Below are 14,935 nucleotides of genomic sequence, written 5' to 3'. Positions count from 1 at the left end.
ACTGGCATGAGGGGCTACAGATTATCAAGGTAATATTTCGAGAGGAGAAAAACAAAGAAATTGAGAAATGACAGGGAACACAGAAAAGGGGGCCTGCGGAATGATTTGGTCGCTGAAAACACCAGGATGGAAAAAGAAAGAATGTCTTCACGGGAAGCAAACAGATCTGCGCAGCAAACACCTACAACCCTGTACGAGAATGGCTGTTATACGACATGGGTGGTGACAAATTCGGGAGGTGGTGAATGCGCGATAAAATTATCTCTCCGTGCAGAAGAGGAACAATTCGATGAGAACGCAAACATCGAGACATAGCAAACATTGAACGCATGCACGGCATGGATGTTGATGGATACCCGTAGCCCGAAGATCATTTTGATTCTGGCTGATGGCTGACCTTGGGTGATCTTGGCTGACGCTGGCTAATTCTGGCTGATTCTGGTTGATGCTAGCAGATAGGTGTTGGCTGACGAGAGCCACACTGGACCCATGAGTCGGCAGACAAAGAACATTGCTGTGGATCACGTTACCCAATATGAAAGCCAACCCTAATTTTCCAGCTGAACAGTCAACAAGCAGAGAAAGGGGCTCTTCTACAAGAGGAGGATAGGGCTGGGACCATCTTAGGTCCTCTGTTCTTTTGCCCTTCAACTTGAGACTTTTCTTCAACTACCCTGTGGCTCTAATTTGTTCGGGTGATCACGTTCAGATTGGCGCCCTCGGCTCCGAACGCTTGCAGTGATGACCGACGACCATGAGGTCGAAAATGGCCTCAATACTCACATGGAGAAAAGGGCAGAGGAGGTTCATCAACTAGCCAGGCAGTTCACTGAGCAGAGCACTTTCTCTACTGCCGGGCAGAACCCTTTTGCTGCCGAGCCAGGATCAGCCCTGGATCCCAACGGTAACAATTTCGATGCTTTAGCATGGTGTAAGGCCATGCTACATGTTCACACCGAGGATGAACAGGCACATCCACTGCGAACTCTGGGGATCGCCTTTAACAATCTCAACGTGCACGGTTTTGGTTCCGACACAGATTACCAGAAAAGCGTCGGCAATGTCTGGTTTGAAGCGCTGGCTCTGGCAAGAAAGGCGCTCGGTACTCAGAACCAGCGCAGAATCCAGATCCTACAGCGCCTGGAGGGTGCCGTGGAGGCTGGCGAGATGCTGGTAGTTCTTGGACCTCCTGGCTCAGGATGCTCGACCTTCTTGAAGACCATCGCTGGGGAGACGGATGGCTTCCATATCGATAAGGAATCTAGTATCAACTATCAAGGTATGTCCAACCAACCTACAAGATAGATGAGTAAATGATTCGATACTGAATGCTGCTAGGCGTGAGCGCAAAGCAAATGGCCCACGAATTCCGAGGGGAAGCCACATATGCCGCCGAGGTCGATGTCCACTTTCCCAAGCTCACGGTCGGAGATACCCTATACTTCGCGGCGCGCGCCCGAGCACCACGGCACATTCCCGGTGGCGTGGATGTGGCCCAGTATGCCAGCCACAAGCGAGACGTGATAATGGCTATACTTGGTATCAGCCACACTAAGAATACAATCGTCGGAAACGACTTCATCCGTGGTGTATCTGGTGGTGAGCGCAAGCGAGTCAGTATTGCCGAAGCTTGCCTCAGCAGTGCTCCCCTACAATGTTGGGATAACTCCACCCGCGGCCTTGACAGCGCAAATGCCATCGAGTTCTGCAAGGCGCTTCGCATGCAGGCAGATATCAACGGTGTTACTGCCTGTGTTTCGCTATATCAAGCCCCTCAAGCTGCCTACAACTATTTCGACAAGGTGCTGGTATTATACGAAGGGCGCCAGATCTTCTTCGGTCGGACAGACGCCGCGAAGCAGTACTTTTTGGACATGGGCTTTGCCTGCCCCGAGCGACAGACCGATGCAGACTTCTTAACATCCATGACTAGTCATATCGAGCGTGTCGTGCAGCCAGGTCACGAAGGCCGCGTGCCTCGAACACCTGATGAATTCGCTGCACGATGGCAGAACTCACCACAGCGAGCACGGCTTCTGCAAGACATCCAAAACTATAACACAAAGTTCATGCTGAATGGAGAGTTTCTCGACAAGTTTCAAAACTCTCGCCGGGCTCAACAAGCCCGGGTCCAGCGCGTATCCTCACCTTACACTCTATCCTATGCCCAACAGGTGAATCTGTGCCTATGGCGAGGATACCAACGCTTGAAAGCCGATCCCAGTGTCACAATATCATCGTTAATTGGAAACTTTATCACTGCTCTTGTGATTGCCAGTATCTACTATGACCTCCAGCCCAACACCAGCACCTTCTTCCAGCGCGGTGCCCTTCTATTCTTTGCTTGTCTCATCAATGCGCTTGGATGCGGCCTGGAGATGCTGACTCTATACGCGCAACGAGGAATCGTAGAGAAGCACTCGCGCTATGCTCTGTACCACCCATCTGCCGAAGCGGTTTCCTCAATGGTCATAGACTTGCCGTACAAAGTCCTCAACGCTATCCTGTCGAATACAGTTCTCTACTTTATGACCAACTTGAGGCGAGAACCTGGGGCATTCTTTTTCTTCATTTTCACTTCATTCATCCTGACGCTGACGATGTCGATGTTCTTCCGGTCTATGGCGTCGTTGACGAGATCTCTTGTTCAGGCTTTGCCCTTTTGCGCGGTTGTCCTTCTCGGTCTCTATTCTTATACTGGGTTTGCGATCCCGACCGGGTATATGCTCGGATGGGCGCGTTGGATTGCCTATATCAATCCCATCAATTATGGTTTCGAGTCTCTCATGATCAATGAGTTCCACCACCGTGACTTTCAGTGTATATCCTATGTCCCATCGGGCCCGAGCTACATGGATCTTCAACCTGAGAATTATGTCTGCTCTACTGTCGGATCGGTGCCCGGTCAAGCATTTGTCAATGGTAATGCCTACATCCAATCAGCATATGACTACAACGTCTCCCACAAATGGAGGAATATTGGGATCATCCTCGCCTTCATGGTCATTCTTGGGGCCATCTACCTGATCGCCACTGACTACATCACTGAAAAGAAATCTAAGGGCGAGATCCTGGTGTTTCCCCGCGGACATAGGGCACTCAAGAGCGGTAAGCCTGACGATTTTGAAGGGGGCAGTGACCGCAGTGCTTTTCAAGAGAAGTCTAAGTCCGACCCCGATGACCTTGTGATGATCGAAAGCCAAACTGCAATCTTCCAGTGGAAGGATGTTTGTTTCGATATCAGAATTGGGAAGGAGAATCGTAGGATCCTTGATCACGTTGACGGGTGGGTCAAGCCAGGGACCTTAACCGCTCTGATGGGGGTCTCTGGGGCTGGGAAGACCACACTCCTGGATGTGCTAGCTACACGTACCACTCTGGGAGTGATCAGTGGAGAAATGCTAGTCGACGGTAAACTGCGGGATGAATCGTTTCAACGCAAGACTGGCTATGCCCAGCAACAGGATCTACACTTGAGCACTGCCACGGTGCGCGAGGCGCTGGAGTTCTCCGCTCTTCTTCGCCAGCCTGCGCATGTTCCTCGCCGAGAAAAGATCAACTATGCAACCGAAGTCATCAAGCTTCTTGATATGACAGACTATGCTGACGCTGTTATCGGCGTCCCTGGAGAAGGCCTCAATGTTGAGCAACGGAAACGTCTCACAATCGGGGTAGAGCTTGCGGCGAGACCGGCCCTGCTTCTTTTCTTGGATGAACCCACGTCGGGGCTCGATTCCCAGACATCCTGGGCTATCCTTGATCTCCTCAATAAACTGAAGAACAACGGCCAGGCGATCTGTAAGTTTGGGGTTTCAGGCATCCATCACTATTCACTAACTCCATCCCAGTGTGTACCATCCACCAGCCGTCTGCTATGCTGTTCCAGCGTTTTGACCGCCTCCTCTTCCTTCAAGCCGGTGGCCAGACCGTATACTTTGGAGAAATTGGCAAGAACTCGCAGACTCTGATTGATTACTTCGTACGCAACGGGGGCCCTCCCTGCCCCCCGGCAGCGAATCCTGCTGAATGGATGCTTGACGTTATCGGTGCCGCTCCTGGCTCCCACACGGACATCGATTGGTTCGAGACATGGCGCAATTCTCCTGAATACGCACAAGTCCAAGCGCACCTCAGCTTACTGAAGCTCGAGCGCTCCCAGCAGAACCCACCGGCCCGCGTCAGCTCCAGCACTGAGCGCGAGGACCGAGCCAGCTATCGCGAATTTGCTGCCCCTTTCTGCACTCAGCTCCGTGAAGTGCAGATCCGAGTCTTCCGGCAGTTCTGGCGCTCGCCCATCTACATCTACTCCAAAGCCATTCTCTGCGTCTTGCCCGCTCTCTTCGTCGGCTTCTCGCTCTTCAACACCCCCAACACAATCCAGGGCCTGCAGAATCAAATGTTCAGCATCTTCCTGTTACTCATCCAATTCGGGCAGCTCATCCAACAGATCATGCCGCATTTCGTCACGCAGCGGGCACTATACGAAGTGCGCGAGCGGCCGTCGAAGACCTACTCATGGAAGGTCTTCATGCTCAGCAACATCGGCGTGGAACTATTCTGGAACTCGCTCATGTCCATCCTCATGTTCTTGTGCTGGTACTACCCGATCGGGATGTACCGCAACGCCGAACCCACCGACACCGTGCACCTGCGGGGCGCGCAGATGTGGCTGCTGATCTGGACCTTCCTGCTGTTCTCGTCGACCTTCGCCCACTTTATGATCGCGGCGCTCGACGCCGCGGAGAACGCCGGCAACCTGGGGAGCTTCCTGCTGCTGCTCTGCCTGCTCTTCTGCGGGGTGCTCGCGACCCCCGCCCAGCTGCCCGGGTTCTGGATCTTCATGTACCGCGTCTCCCCGTTCACCTACCTGGTGAGCGGGATGCTGTCCGTGGGTATCGCCGACACGACCGTCACCTGCGCCGCCAACGAGTATCTGCGCTTCGACCCCGTCAACGCCACCTGCGGCCAGTACCTGGCGCCTTACATCGCGCAGGCGGGCGGGTATTTGCTGGAGGAGGCCGCGACGGCGGACTGCCGATTTTGCCCGGTCGCGGACACGAATGCGTATCTGCGCGGGGTCGGGGCGAGCTACGCGGATGTCTGGCGCAACTTCGGGCTCATGTGGGTGTTCATCGTCACGAATATTGTGGCTGCGTGTCTGCTGTACTGGTGGATCAGGGTGCCGCGGGTGAAGAAGCCAGTGGCTGTGGCTCCACAAGCTTGAGGGTAACTGGTCTCTGTTGTTATGGTCGGGTTGATATTGTGTTTTGCTTCGGCTCATTACTTGTATGAATATCGTCTGGGTAGAGTAGGGACTTTGTATGGCGTTGTTATATCAGTGCTAATAGTAAGAATAAGACTAATACTAGAGATAGCATTTAAATGTAGCTTACTTGTTTTGATAGAGGGTTTATACACTACTCCCCGGCCTAGATCTGTGATTACTTTCATACATGCAATAAAAGGTGTCAAACTGTTGCGCGACTGGGGTGACTGCTTACCCTTCCCTGAAGCGCACTTGCCCTAACTCACCTCCAGTTGTGCAATAGAAAAGCAGCCTTATCTACGAGCTTACCCGCGCAGCACCTGACACACAAGGATTCGAGATACAAGGATTATTTTGCCTAGCCTATAGATACCACGACGAGGTAATGTCTACTATGTGGTGGGTGATCTAGTCTCGCAGGCAGAGTGGACTTGGATATATATCTTGACTGTGCAAGGTCTGCTAATATCAATGGCATCCAGGACCACCGTGGTCGGTCGGGTCGGACAAAATCTTCACTGGGTCATATTCAGTGACTGTCGATCGCAGCCTGAATCACCGATTGCGCTGCTAAAGTTATTTCAACAGGTGTCTCCGATGATGCATCTCTCCCGTCATTCTACATGCCAATGCATAATGTCCTCCCGCACAGTGCATAAGATCATCGTGTGACGCTCTGATCCGGTGTCTTGCCAAATGTGAACATGGAAATCCGCTCATATCTGAACTTTAATCCGGTCAAGAAACAATATATACTGCTAACTGAAAGAGTAAGCATCAGTTAACCTTTACTCCATCCGCGCTTGGATGTCGAATGTGCCGTCTTTTGTGTTTCTCGAGTAATTATCACAGCTCTGTGGGCTCATTCTTGCCTTGCTAGTATTGGCTCGCAGGGTAAGAGAGGCAACTCTGCCTCGGCCTATTATAAGCCTGCTGAGCTCCGACAAAATATTCATGTTCTTATGAGCGCATTTGTTGAGAGAATTCTGTTCGATAAAAACAGGCCTCCCAGAGCCATTGGCGTCTAATACAGTTTCGATGGTGTCTCAAAGACTGTGCAGGCAAAGAGTGAAGTTATACTTGCCGCTAGTGCTTTTCAAACTCCTAAAATCCTCCAACTTTCAGGTTGACAAAATCGGAACAGCGGTCCGAGATGTTGGCGTGTGTTTCCCGCTGTATTGGCCACATTGTCTTTGAGGTCAGCGATGAATGGGGGAGCCATTGCCTTCCCCGGCAAGCCTTAAGCTTTTGACTGTAAACCAAAATCTTACTGGGTTACTACACAGTCAAATATGTCAATGACAGATGTAGTTAAGTGTTTGTGAAAACAAGAGTTAGTTACGTTATCTGAATTGAACATATAAAGATTAAAATAAGAATAACTATTATATAGTAACGCTCTTTCTTCTCTATATGTAGACTTTTATGAAAGCTACTCTGATCTTAGCCAACTATAAGAGATAGGGATCATACTCTATAACTAATTTACATCCGGGGAAGGAGAGGTTACGTTCAGTGAACAGCACCGGTACGCATACGTAAAAGCAAAAGGTTTTGGTAGGGGTGTTTGACAGCCGTATTGAGAATAGTAAATGAGATGATGATGGGTTAGTACTGTACTGTTCACGGACCCGACGCCACCCGCACAAGTCGCGTTTTCTAGGGGCTTTCGAGACTCGACGGGTGATATAGACATCGGACCTCGTCGACCTGCTGCCGCATCTTGTGGCTGCCCAGCACCGTCTACTTCCCTCAAATCACTACTACATATATGTTCTCAACTATGTCCTACCACTCCTACAACGTGTACAAAAGTACTTAGTCGAAGAGAGGGAGAAAAAAACATACAACAGAAGGGATTCGCTGGTGGTCACCCACCCAACTACTAACCTCCCGGCGTGTGGCTTAAGTACGGCTGAGCGGACGGGAAGCCCTGTTTTCCACACCCTGTGGTCGTATGTATCAGCTCTTGGAAGGGAAAGGCTTATATTCAGTGACTGCCATGGGGAAAGGGTAAGGAGCTCGCTCACTCTGTTTTCCAGGCAATCGGTCGGTCGTCGGCCCTAGGCTCGCCCCCACCCCCCCCAACGGTAAATTTCTTGAATGAAGTTAAGCAAAAAATCCTATGCAGTTAAGTTACTCTTCTCAGCTCTGAGTCGATCGGTATTCGACGAGAAGATCCGATATGCTCGTAAGATAGGAATTCGGGCGCCCGTGAATTGGCGTCTGACATCTCAACCTGAAAATCTGAACCCGAAGAAAAGAAAATCGATAAGAGATACACGTCACACAATGAAAATTGTAGTAGTAGTTGAATGACTGAAGGATGACCTCAGTCCCTGCAAATCAAATATCGCATTACTAACATGTCCATGGGAGCCAATGCTTCTTACTGGTCGGAAGTATATATTTCTCATCCCTTCTCCTGTTTACAACGGGTGTCTCTCAGACTGAGTATATAACACAGGGCTTTCAAGGCACTAATTATCTTTGTTATGAAGCAGGAATACTACTAAGCAACCATTATACCTACTATTCTTCATACCATTGTGGTTACCCCTGATAAATCTTTGCTTACCCACAGGCTGCAGCCACGTTCCACAGAATGGTAGCGCCTATTTTTAGTATCTTGGCGCTGGTATGCGTCTCTGGGGTCAACAGCCCTACTGTCGGGCTTAGGTCAGGCTTGCGGAGACTGCTTTAGTGATTTATCTCAAGCCGATGTTCATTTGCTCGGAGATACGACGTGTTGTAGCGACCGAGGGTTAGCCTAGGCCCAGAGAAAGCCACACGAGCTGCTACGGGAAGTAACATTTTTCATCCTCACTGTTCGTATTCGCCGGCAAAACAAGTCACAGACATCCTATGCACAGACTACGACTACTCTCCCTGCTTAAACAAAACAAGGCAACCTTAATGCAGTAAGGATTGTGCCATTGGAGAAAACTCGCGACTCTGCAGAGCAAAAGACATAAATCGAAAAAACACACAAGACTGTAAACTGAAACAAAGGCCAAAATTAACACTCAGACACGATCGATCGCAAACTCAACCAAGATAAAGCCCCCTTGCAAACACCTCATCCCCTCCTCTACCAGACATCTACCCATCATCTTGCCCGCTCAGCGGCATCAAGCCACCCATGCGCAGCCTCTAAAAGTCCTTGAGGTAGTCACCGATGAAGTGCTTGAGGATATCCTCGACCTTGGAGACGTCGGAGTATCCGAGGCTGATAACGAAGTCGGCGCCCTTGGAACCGAGGGAGGTCAGGGTATTTTCCATGAAGCGGTGCTGTGAATGTGTGAGCATGTGTGAACTGTAGAGGCCTGCTTCTTGGAGCAACACCAACCTGATAGGGCTTGTTGGACTTGTCGTGGTAGACCAGGAAGCGGTTGGTCTGGTCCTTCTTCTGGCCGTACTGGAACTCGTCGCTGACGACGACGGTGAGGTCGTCGCCGTCGACCTTGCGTGACTTCAGCTGCTCGAGCTTGCTGGCCTGCACGAAGATGACGCCCTGGTCGCCGGCTGGAGGGGCAGAAGAGCAGTCAGTCACGCTGATTCGATGGCATGGAGCAATGGCTCGGGAGCGGGTTCGAGATTGAGACTTACGGTTGGTCTTGTTCGTCCACTTGCAGATCCAGTAGTCCTCGTGGCGGTCGCGGAAGGTCTGCTGCCACCGGACGGTGACCTTCTTGCCCTCCGCGCCGCCGAGGAACTGGGTGGGGATGGTGATGGTGTTTCCCTTAGAGACAGGCATGATGAAGATGTGTGGATTGTGGTAGACGAAGGTGTCTAAAGAGTGTAGAAGTGAGTAGTTGAGAGGATGATTTAAAAGTTGCTGTTGTTGATGAAAAGCTATCTCAATGACGGGGGAGTTTCCCATTTTATAGACCCAGCATACTGCTGATTGAGAGGATGGCGTGCTGGGGAGTCGGCGATGCCGAATCGAACCATGCGTTCTTCGTCGTCAACGTGGAACTGCAGGCAAGTCAACCCGAGAAACTCGCTTGGAAGGAGATAGCGGGCGCAGCTGAGGTTCAGCCCCAGCTCAGCTGCGCCGCGTTGTGATGCTATTGCGGGGAGTGCAAACAAGGAGAGTATAGACGAGACGGGATCTTGGATGGAGGATCGGTGGTTACTGCCCGGGCCGGTGCCAAGCGTCGGGGGCGAACCCCAGCGATCGGCAGCAACTCCAAGCGAGTAGCACCCCGGACACCTTACCTTAACCGGGGCACCGCCGCGCGAACTGGTGATCCACTTTTCCGGCCGGACGATCGAGACGAGGTTTCCCCCGATAGAAGACTGTACCGCCACTGTGGCGGGTCACTTGGACGGCCATTCTTCAGGCAAGCCCCCCAGCCAAAAGCGGTCATACATGCCGACACTCCCACAATCGGCTGTGCTATTCGTCGGGACCTGCCTCGGCTCTGACTTGCCTCCCTGGGGGGTACAGCTGCAGGAACCATTGGGGTAGAAAGTGCCGACTCGCGCCTTGGCGTTGGCCAAGGGTCAGCTGCACGGATCTAGCGTCGGTGCATGCACCAACATGCGTGGATATGGGGACGAGCCCATGTGGTCGTGCTCTCACTGAGAAAGACGATGTTCAAACCCGCAAATTGATTGTTTCGCCTCTCGAGCGTAGGTGTTGTTTAGTGAAACGCGTCCGGCAAGCAAACACCGTCCGATTCCCCTTAGCGAGGCAGGACCAGCAGCAACGGAGGCATTCGCCCGATGTCGCCGTGTTATAAACCACACCACCGACCTGACCACAATTCACGGCAGATAGAGAAGTCCTCGAGCACGAAGCAATCAACAGCGTGATGGCGGGAGACGACATCTGGCAGGATGACATCTTCGCATCCGTGGCTCGTGACCGATCCAACCCTACCTCCCGCTCTTCTTCCACTGCGTCCCCCACCGATCAGACGGCCCGATTCTTCCAGTCCGTCGGCGACGTCAGTCTCAGCGACGCTCACCTCGCCGCGGCTGGAGACGAGGGCGAGCCCAAATTCACCGGCTGGGACGGGTTCTGGTCGGATCCTCTCTTCGAGAATGTCGCCGGTCGGCGCGAACGCGGCGCAGGGCAGCAGGATCGCGAATTCTGGAAGTACGAGGTGGACGAGGCAATCCCGCTGTCGAGCCTCTTTCCTTCCCTCGACTCTGATGCGTGGAGCGAGCTGCGTTTCCGCAAGTCGGCCATTGAGTTCTGGTCGCAGCCCATTGGGACGGAGCCCGCCGGGATCTACCTGCGCACCGAGATTGAACTCAATGGAGCGCTCGACGGCGTGTTCCAGGTCTTCCGGACGGTTCTTGGGGAGGCGGTGCAGCCCATCCTGCGGCTGTCAGCCTATCTCGGGCTGACCATGGAGCAGGACCAGACCATGGCTATCGACGGGGTCTCCCTGTCCGGCAGCTTGATCGGACTGCGGACGCCCATGCCCCCGGTCTTGGAACTGGTCACTATCCTGTCGGTCGGCTTGCGTCTTAACGTGGGCAGCACGACTAATCTGGTCGGAGAGCATAGCGCAGTGCAGGCCGGGGTCTTTGGCGATCTGCAGATCCAGTTACCGGGCCTGACGGGGTCGTTGCAATTAGAGTATGAAGCAGACCTCTCTGACGAATGGCTGAAGCTCAGCATGACGATCCCTGGCAACCAAAAATGGGAGAACGCGCTGGGAGCGGACTCGTTTCATGTGAGATGACACCATCACCTGCCCCCTGCGAGAGCTTCTAAAGCTAATACCCACCAGCTGGACGAGGTCCGATTCTTCGCAAAGATCCCGCTTGATACACCCGCCTCCGCAGATACAACCACCTCCGGGGCTATCCCCGATCCGCAGTCACTGCTTTCCGTTGCCGCGACGGCCAGATGGAAAGGCTCCAACGGGGCTGACATTAGCCTGACAGGACTGATCGTCAAAGGACGATCCGGTGAGTTCATATTGCATAGAAGTTTTTTTCACTACACAAAGTTTTAACATCTCGTTAGATCTCTCGTTCCTGGAAGGACACATGGAAAAGGTCACCTGGTCCGACATCAAGCGTCTCTTCAGCGATGTGCATGGCCGGGATCTCGACGACACTGAGCATGAGATTACCTGCGAGAACCTCACGGTCCGCATCTCGCAGGCCCAATTCCTGCTTCAGGGGTCCTTGACGATCAACGGTCGACCGCTGGCCAAGGCGACGATCGCGATCACGCGGGCAGGGATTGCCATCACGGCCGAGGTGGACAAGTGGGAGGTCGGCGACGGCCTCGTGGTCATCGAGCGTGCCGCGCTGACCTTGTTGGTGGGCAGTGGCAGTCGCGGTGACGTGGACAGCAAAGGTCCGCGTCAACCGGGGGATGAGCCGCCCACAAAGAGACGACGGACCGCCAGCAGCCCGGACAAAGAGAAGAAGGGATGGAGTGGGTCCTTGGAGGTGACTGGCCGCGTGCTCATCCACACCGATGGACAGCAGGGCAAGAGCGGACAGGCCCCCGTGGAGGTGGATGTCACACTGGCCATGGGCAAACAGAACGAGGACTGGTTCTGGGTGGTGTGCGGCCACCTGAAGGCCGATCTCTCCTTGAGTCGGTTTGTGTCGGCCATCGACGAGGACTCGGACATCGATTTACGTCTCAAGGAGATTTCGTTGATTGCTTCGAGCACGAATAGTCCGACTTGTAGTTTGGACACCAATGGCTATACCATTCAGCAAGGCAGGTCTTCCCCCTTCAGACATCCTTCGTCTTGCTACGTAGAAACTAACATAAGGCCGTGATATCAGGGTTCTTTCTTTGTGCCAGGTTAGAGCAGGTGCCGCTGCTGCAGATGGGCAATATGGTGAAGCAGCCCGCGGCCGGGGATCAATCGTATCTCAGCCTGGGCTGGGCCAAGGGGTCTAGCATTCCCTCCGTGTCCATTTATTTACCTGAGTCCTTGAAGGTAAAGTGTTCCACGTTGCTGCTTTGGTCCATCGAAGATCGTGAGGTGCATCAGGCTAACACAGTGGTGGTTTGGGCAGATCGAGCTAGGGCCTCGGTTCCGGTCGCGTCGCTTCCAGCTCTCCCTGGGCAGCTCCGCGACCGGCGGGGTGGCGTTCGCATTCCGAGGCATCTTCGACGTCAAGGTGGGCGACGAGAATAGCTGGTACAAGTTCGACCTGAAGATGGCCGTGGATCCGATTGGCGCGGATGGTGAACTGTAAGCAAGCGAACCTGGAGATCCCAGTGCCTTCGCTGACTCTAATACTTGTGTCATGCTAGCTTCTTCGACGGCAACATCAACAATCCATTCGGCCTGAGCAAGCGATTGACGATTGGTAAGCTCACATGGTTTCCCTGTCTGTGAAATGTGACGGGTCAGCCAGCTCACAAACCTTTTGTACCTCCAGGACCCCGACTGGGCATCGGACTGAAGTTCAACTGGGCCCAGCTAGCCGCCTCGGGTCTGCCAATCGGAGCTGGCATCAAGGGAAGTCTCTACTTGGACAACAACGTAGACAAACCCTATGACCTAGTGGTGTACATCTGCGAGGATCCGCGGGACATGATCATCGAGGCCAAAGCCCCGTCGATGGACTATACCGAGATCATACAGTTCGTGGCCGCGGCGATGGACACGAAGATCCGGACGACCGACGTGACGCTCTTCCGCTTCCAGGACGTGCTCATCTACGCCAGCATGGGGGCCACCTTTGGCGGAGAACACTACCCGGCCGGCTTCCGTCTCAAAGGCGGGCTGACCATCTGCGATCACGAGGCCGCCATGGACGGGTCCCTGACCACGGAGGGTCTGCAGCTCAAGGCGTGGCTGCAGACCTTCCGACTGGGGCCGCTCAGCGTCGGCGGAGACGTGGTCTTACCGGGCAAGCCGGGGACTTTCGCGCTGCTGGACATGGAGCTGACCCGTGAGCGGCAGGTGTTTGTGCTGAACGGGTTCGTGGAGCTCTTCGACCTGCGGGCCGCGGTGGACGTTCATATCCAGCTGCTGCCCTCCCCGATATTCTACTTCAGCTTCGAGATGCAGTGGAGCACATTGCTGGCCATCAAGGCCAAGGCCGAGATGATCGGCGGCGCCGATCTCATGCGCAATCCCCGCGAGGCCAGCTGGGACGTCAGTGCCGAGTTCGAACAGACGATTGTCCAGGAGATGGCCCGCAGTCTGGAGCGAGCCCTCAAGGCTGTGCACGAGAAGGTCGAAGCGAAGATCAACAGCGCTAAGCAGGCGGTTGCGGACGCAGAGCGGGTCTACAAGGAGAATATTGCCGAAGCGCAAGCAGAATTGGAGAAGGCCCGGGCCCAGTACCAGGCTGAGAATGACCGACTGGATCAGGAACTGGATCGTCTCGAGCGGGAAACGCAGGCCCAGTCTGTTGTACATCGCGACGCTGTCCTCGAGAAAAAAAAGGAGGAATCGTCCGCCGTGGCAGAGGCCGAGACCGTCCGCGACCACACAATCCACGAGGCTAATGCAGAAGTCCAAGAGAAGGAACGGGCCTTGAACAACGAGGAATCTCGAGGAACAAGGGAGCACAACGACGCCATCTCCGACCGTGAACGGAGGAGACAACAATTCATGGCCAAGTTCGGAGATGCCGAGGCCGCCGTGCAGCGCGCGCGGGACAACGTGGCCAACGCCAAACGTAAGTGAAATGCTCCCGGTCTCTGCTCAACCGCCCTGGGCTCCAACGCGTTCTGATCATTCCTCAGGGTCGGTCGAGAATCTCCGGAGTCAAATTGATAGCCTGGAAAGCAGACTCAGCGGCCTGCGATGGTTCCAAAAGGCTCTCGCCTTGGACACAGTGCGTCTTGCCCTGCCCGCCTCCTTGTTTGCTTTCTTGCAATCCACTGACCTATCCTCGCTTTCAACAGCACCTACAGATTGCCGCCCTCGGGATCCAGTATGGAGCGGCCAAGGTAGGTCTCGGGGTGGCGGACGGAGCCCTCGAGCTGGCGCAGAAGATCATGCAATCTCAACTGTTCCACGACCTGACCCAGGCCTTGAACCATGCCTGCGAAGCGGTCGAAACAATCAAGCGGCAAGTGGACAACGCCATCAACGCCGCGCGGGACCACCTCCACAACGCGCAGAAACTGCTGGATGTGGCCAAGTCCGCCGCGCAGGGTAAGTTCGACGAGGCTCGGCGGCAGGCGCGCGAGATGGTCGACACCGCGCAGAAGATCCACGACGACTACGTGCAGAAGCAGGAAGTAGAGTCGAAGAAACTCCGCATTCAGCTGCAGCAGCTGAAAAACAGTAGCCTGAGCGCGGGGGTGTCGTTCGCCGAGGGGGTGCTGGAGGCTGCGAAGAACAACAACGCGGCCTTCCTCGCGGCGCAGGCTGGGCTCGATGCCGTCAAGGTCGTGGAGGGCGCCATCTACGACACGCTGCGCACGATGATCGAGGCGGCAGCGACCCTGTGCGATATCCGCGTCGTCAAGCTCCGGGGCACCATCACTGCCAAACCGGAGGAGCAGTCCGCCTTCCAGATCTACTTGGAGGGAACGCTGGTCGGCCAAGATTTCGAGTTCGATCTTGTATATTACCCGGGCAAGACAATCGAGTTCTTGGAAGGGCTGGCCAAGGAGGCGATGGGGCACCTGAAGCTGACTTAGGGCTGGGGCGGAAGCGGGGACTGCGCAGAACCTGTTTTGTTACCATCATGTACAGCAATTTGTAAATC

At 54.1% G+C, this 14,935-nt stretch overlaps 3 protein-coding genes across 3 annotated transcripts; 2 read left to right on the top strand and 1 right to left on the bottom strand.

Annotated features, from left to right (window-relative positions):
• Positions 1–621: 621 nt before the first annotated feature.
• Positions 622–5,224, top strand: BO82DRAFT_436335 (ABC drug exporter AbcA; the record flags this gene model as incomplete). Its single annotated transcript, XM_025641104.1, has 3 exons — positions 622–1,279; positions 1,339–3,798; positions 3,849–5,224. Exons 1-3 carry the CDS (start codon positions 742–744, stop codon positions 5,222–5,224), a joined length of 4,374 nt encoding a protein of 1,457 aa, XP_025487033.1. The 5' UTR covers positions 622–741.
• A 3,195-nt stretch (positions 5,225–8,419) lies between these two features.
• Positions 8,420–9,023, bottom strand: BO82DRAFT_369041 (uncharacterized protein; the record flags this gene model as incomplete). The annotated part of the gene is made up of 3 exons (XM_025637149.1): positions 8,420–8,557; positions 8,616–8,791; positions 8,876–9,023. The coding sequence occupies 3 exons, from the start codon at positions 9,021–9,023 to the stop codon at positions 8,420–8,422; spliced, it is 462 nt and encodes a 153-aa protein (XP_025487032.1).
• A 1,063-nt stretch (positions 9,024–10,086) lies between these two features.
• On the top strand, positions 10,087–14,917 carry BO82DRAFT_436333 (uncharacterized protein; the record flags this gene model as incomplete). Its single annotated transcript, XM_025641103.1, has 9 exons — positions 10,087–10,959; positions 11,017–11,197; positions 11,256–11,924; positions 12,038–12,195; positions 12,275–12,453; positions 12,516–12,571; positions 12,644–13,894; positions 13,962–14,053; positions 14,124–14,917. The coding sequence occupies 9 exons, from the start codon at positions 10,087–10,089 to the stop codon at positions 14,865–14,867; spliced, it is 4,203 nt and encodes a 1,400-aa protein (XP_025487031.1). The 3' UTR covers positions 14,868–14,917.
• Positions 14,918–14,935: the final 18 nt, after the last annotated feature.

This window comes from Aspergillus uvarum (assembly GCF_003184745.1).
Source record: "Aspergillus uvarum CBS 121591 unplaced genomic scaffold BO82scaffold_77, whole genome shotgun sequence".
Classification (NCBI taxonomy): domain Eukaryota; kingdom Fungi; phylum Ascomycota; class Eurotiomycetes; order Eurotiales; family Aspergillaceae; genus Aspergillus; species Aspergillus uvarum.
The sequence above is the reverse complement of the archived record's forward strand: the minus strand, read 5'-3'. Positions and strand labels throughout refer to the sequence as shown.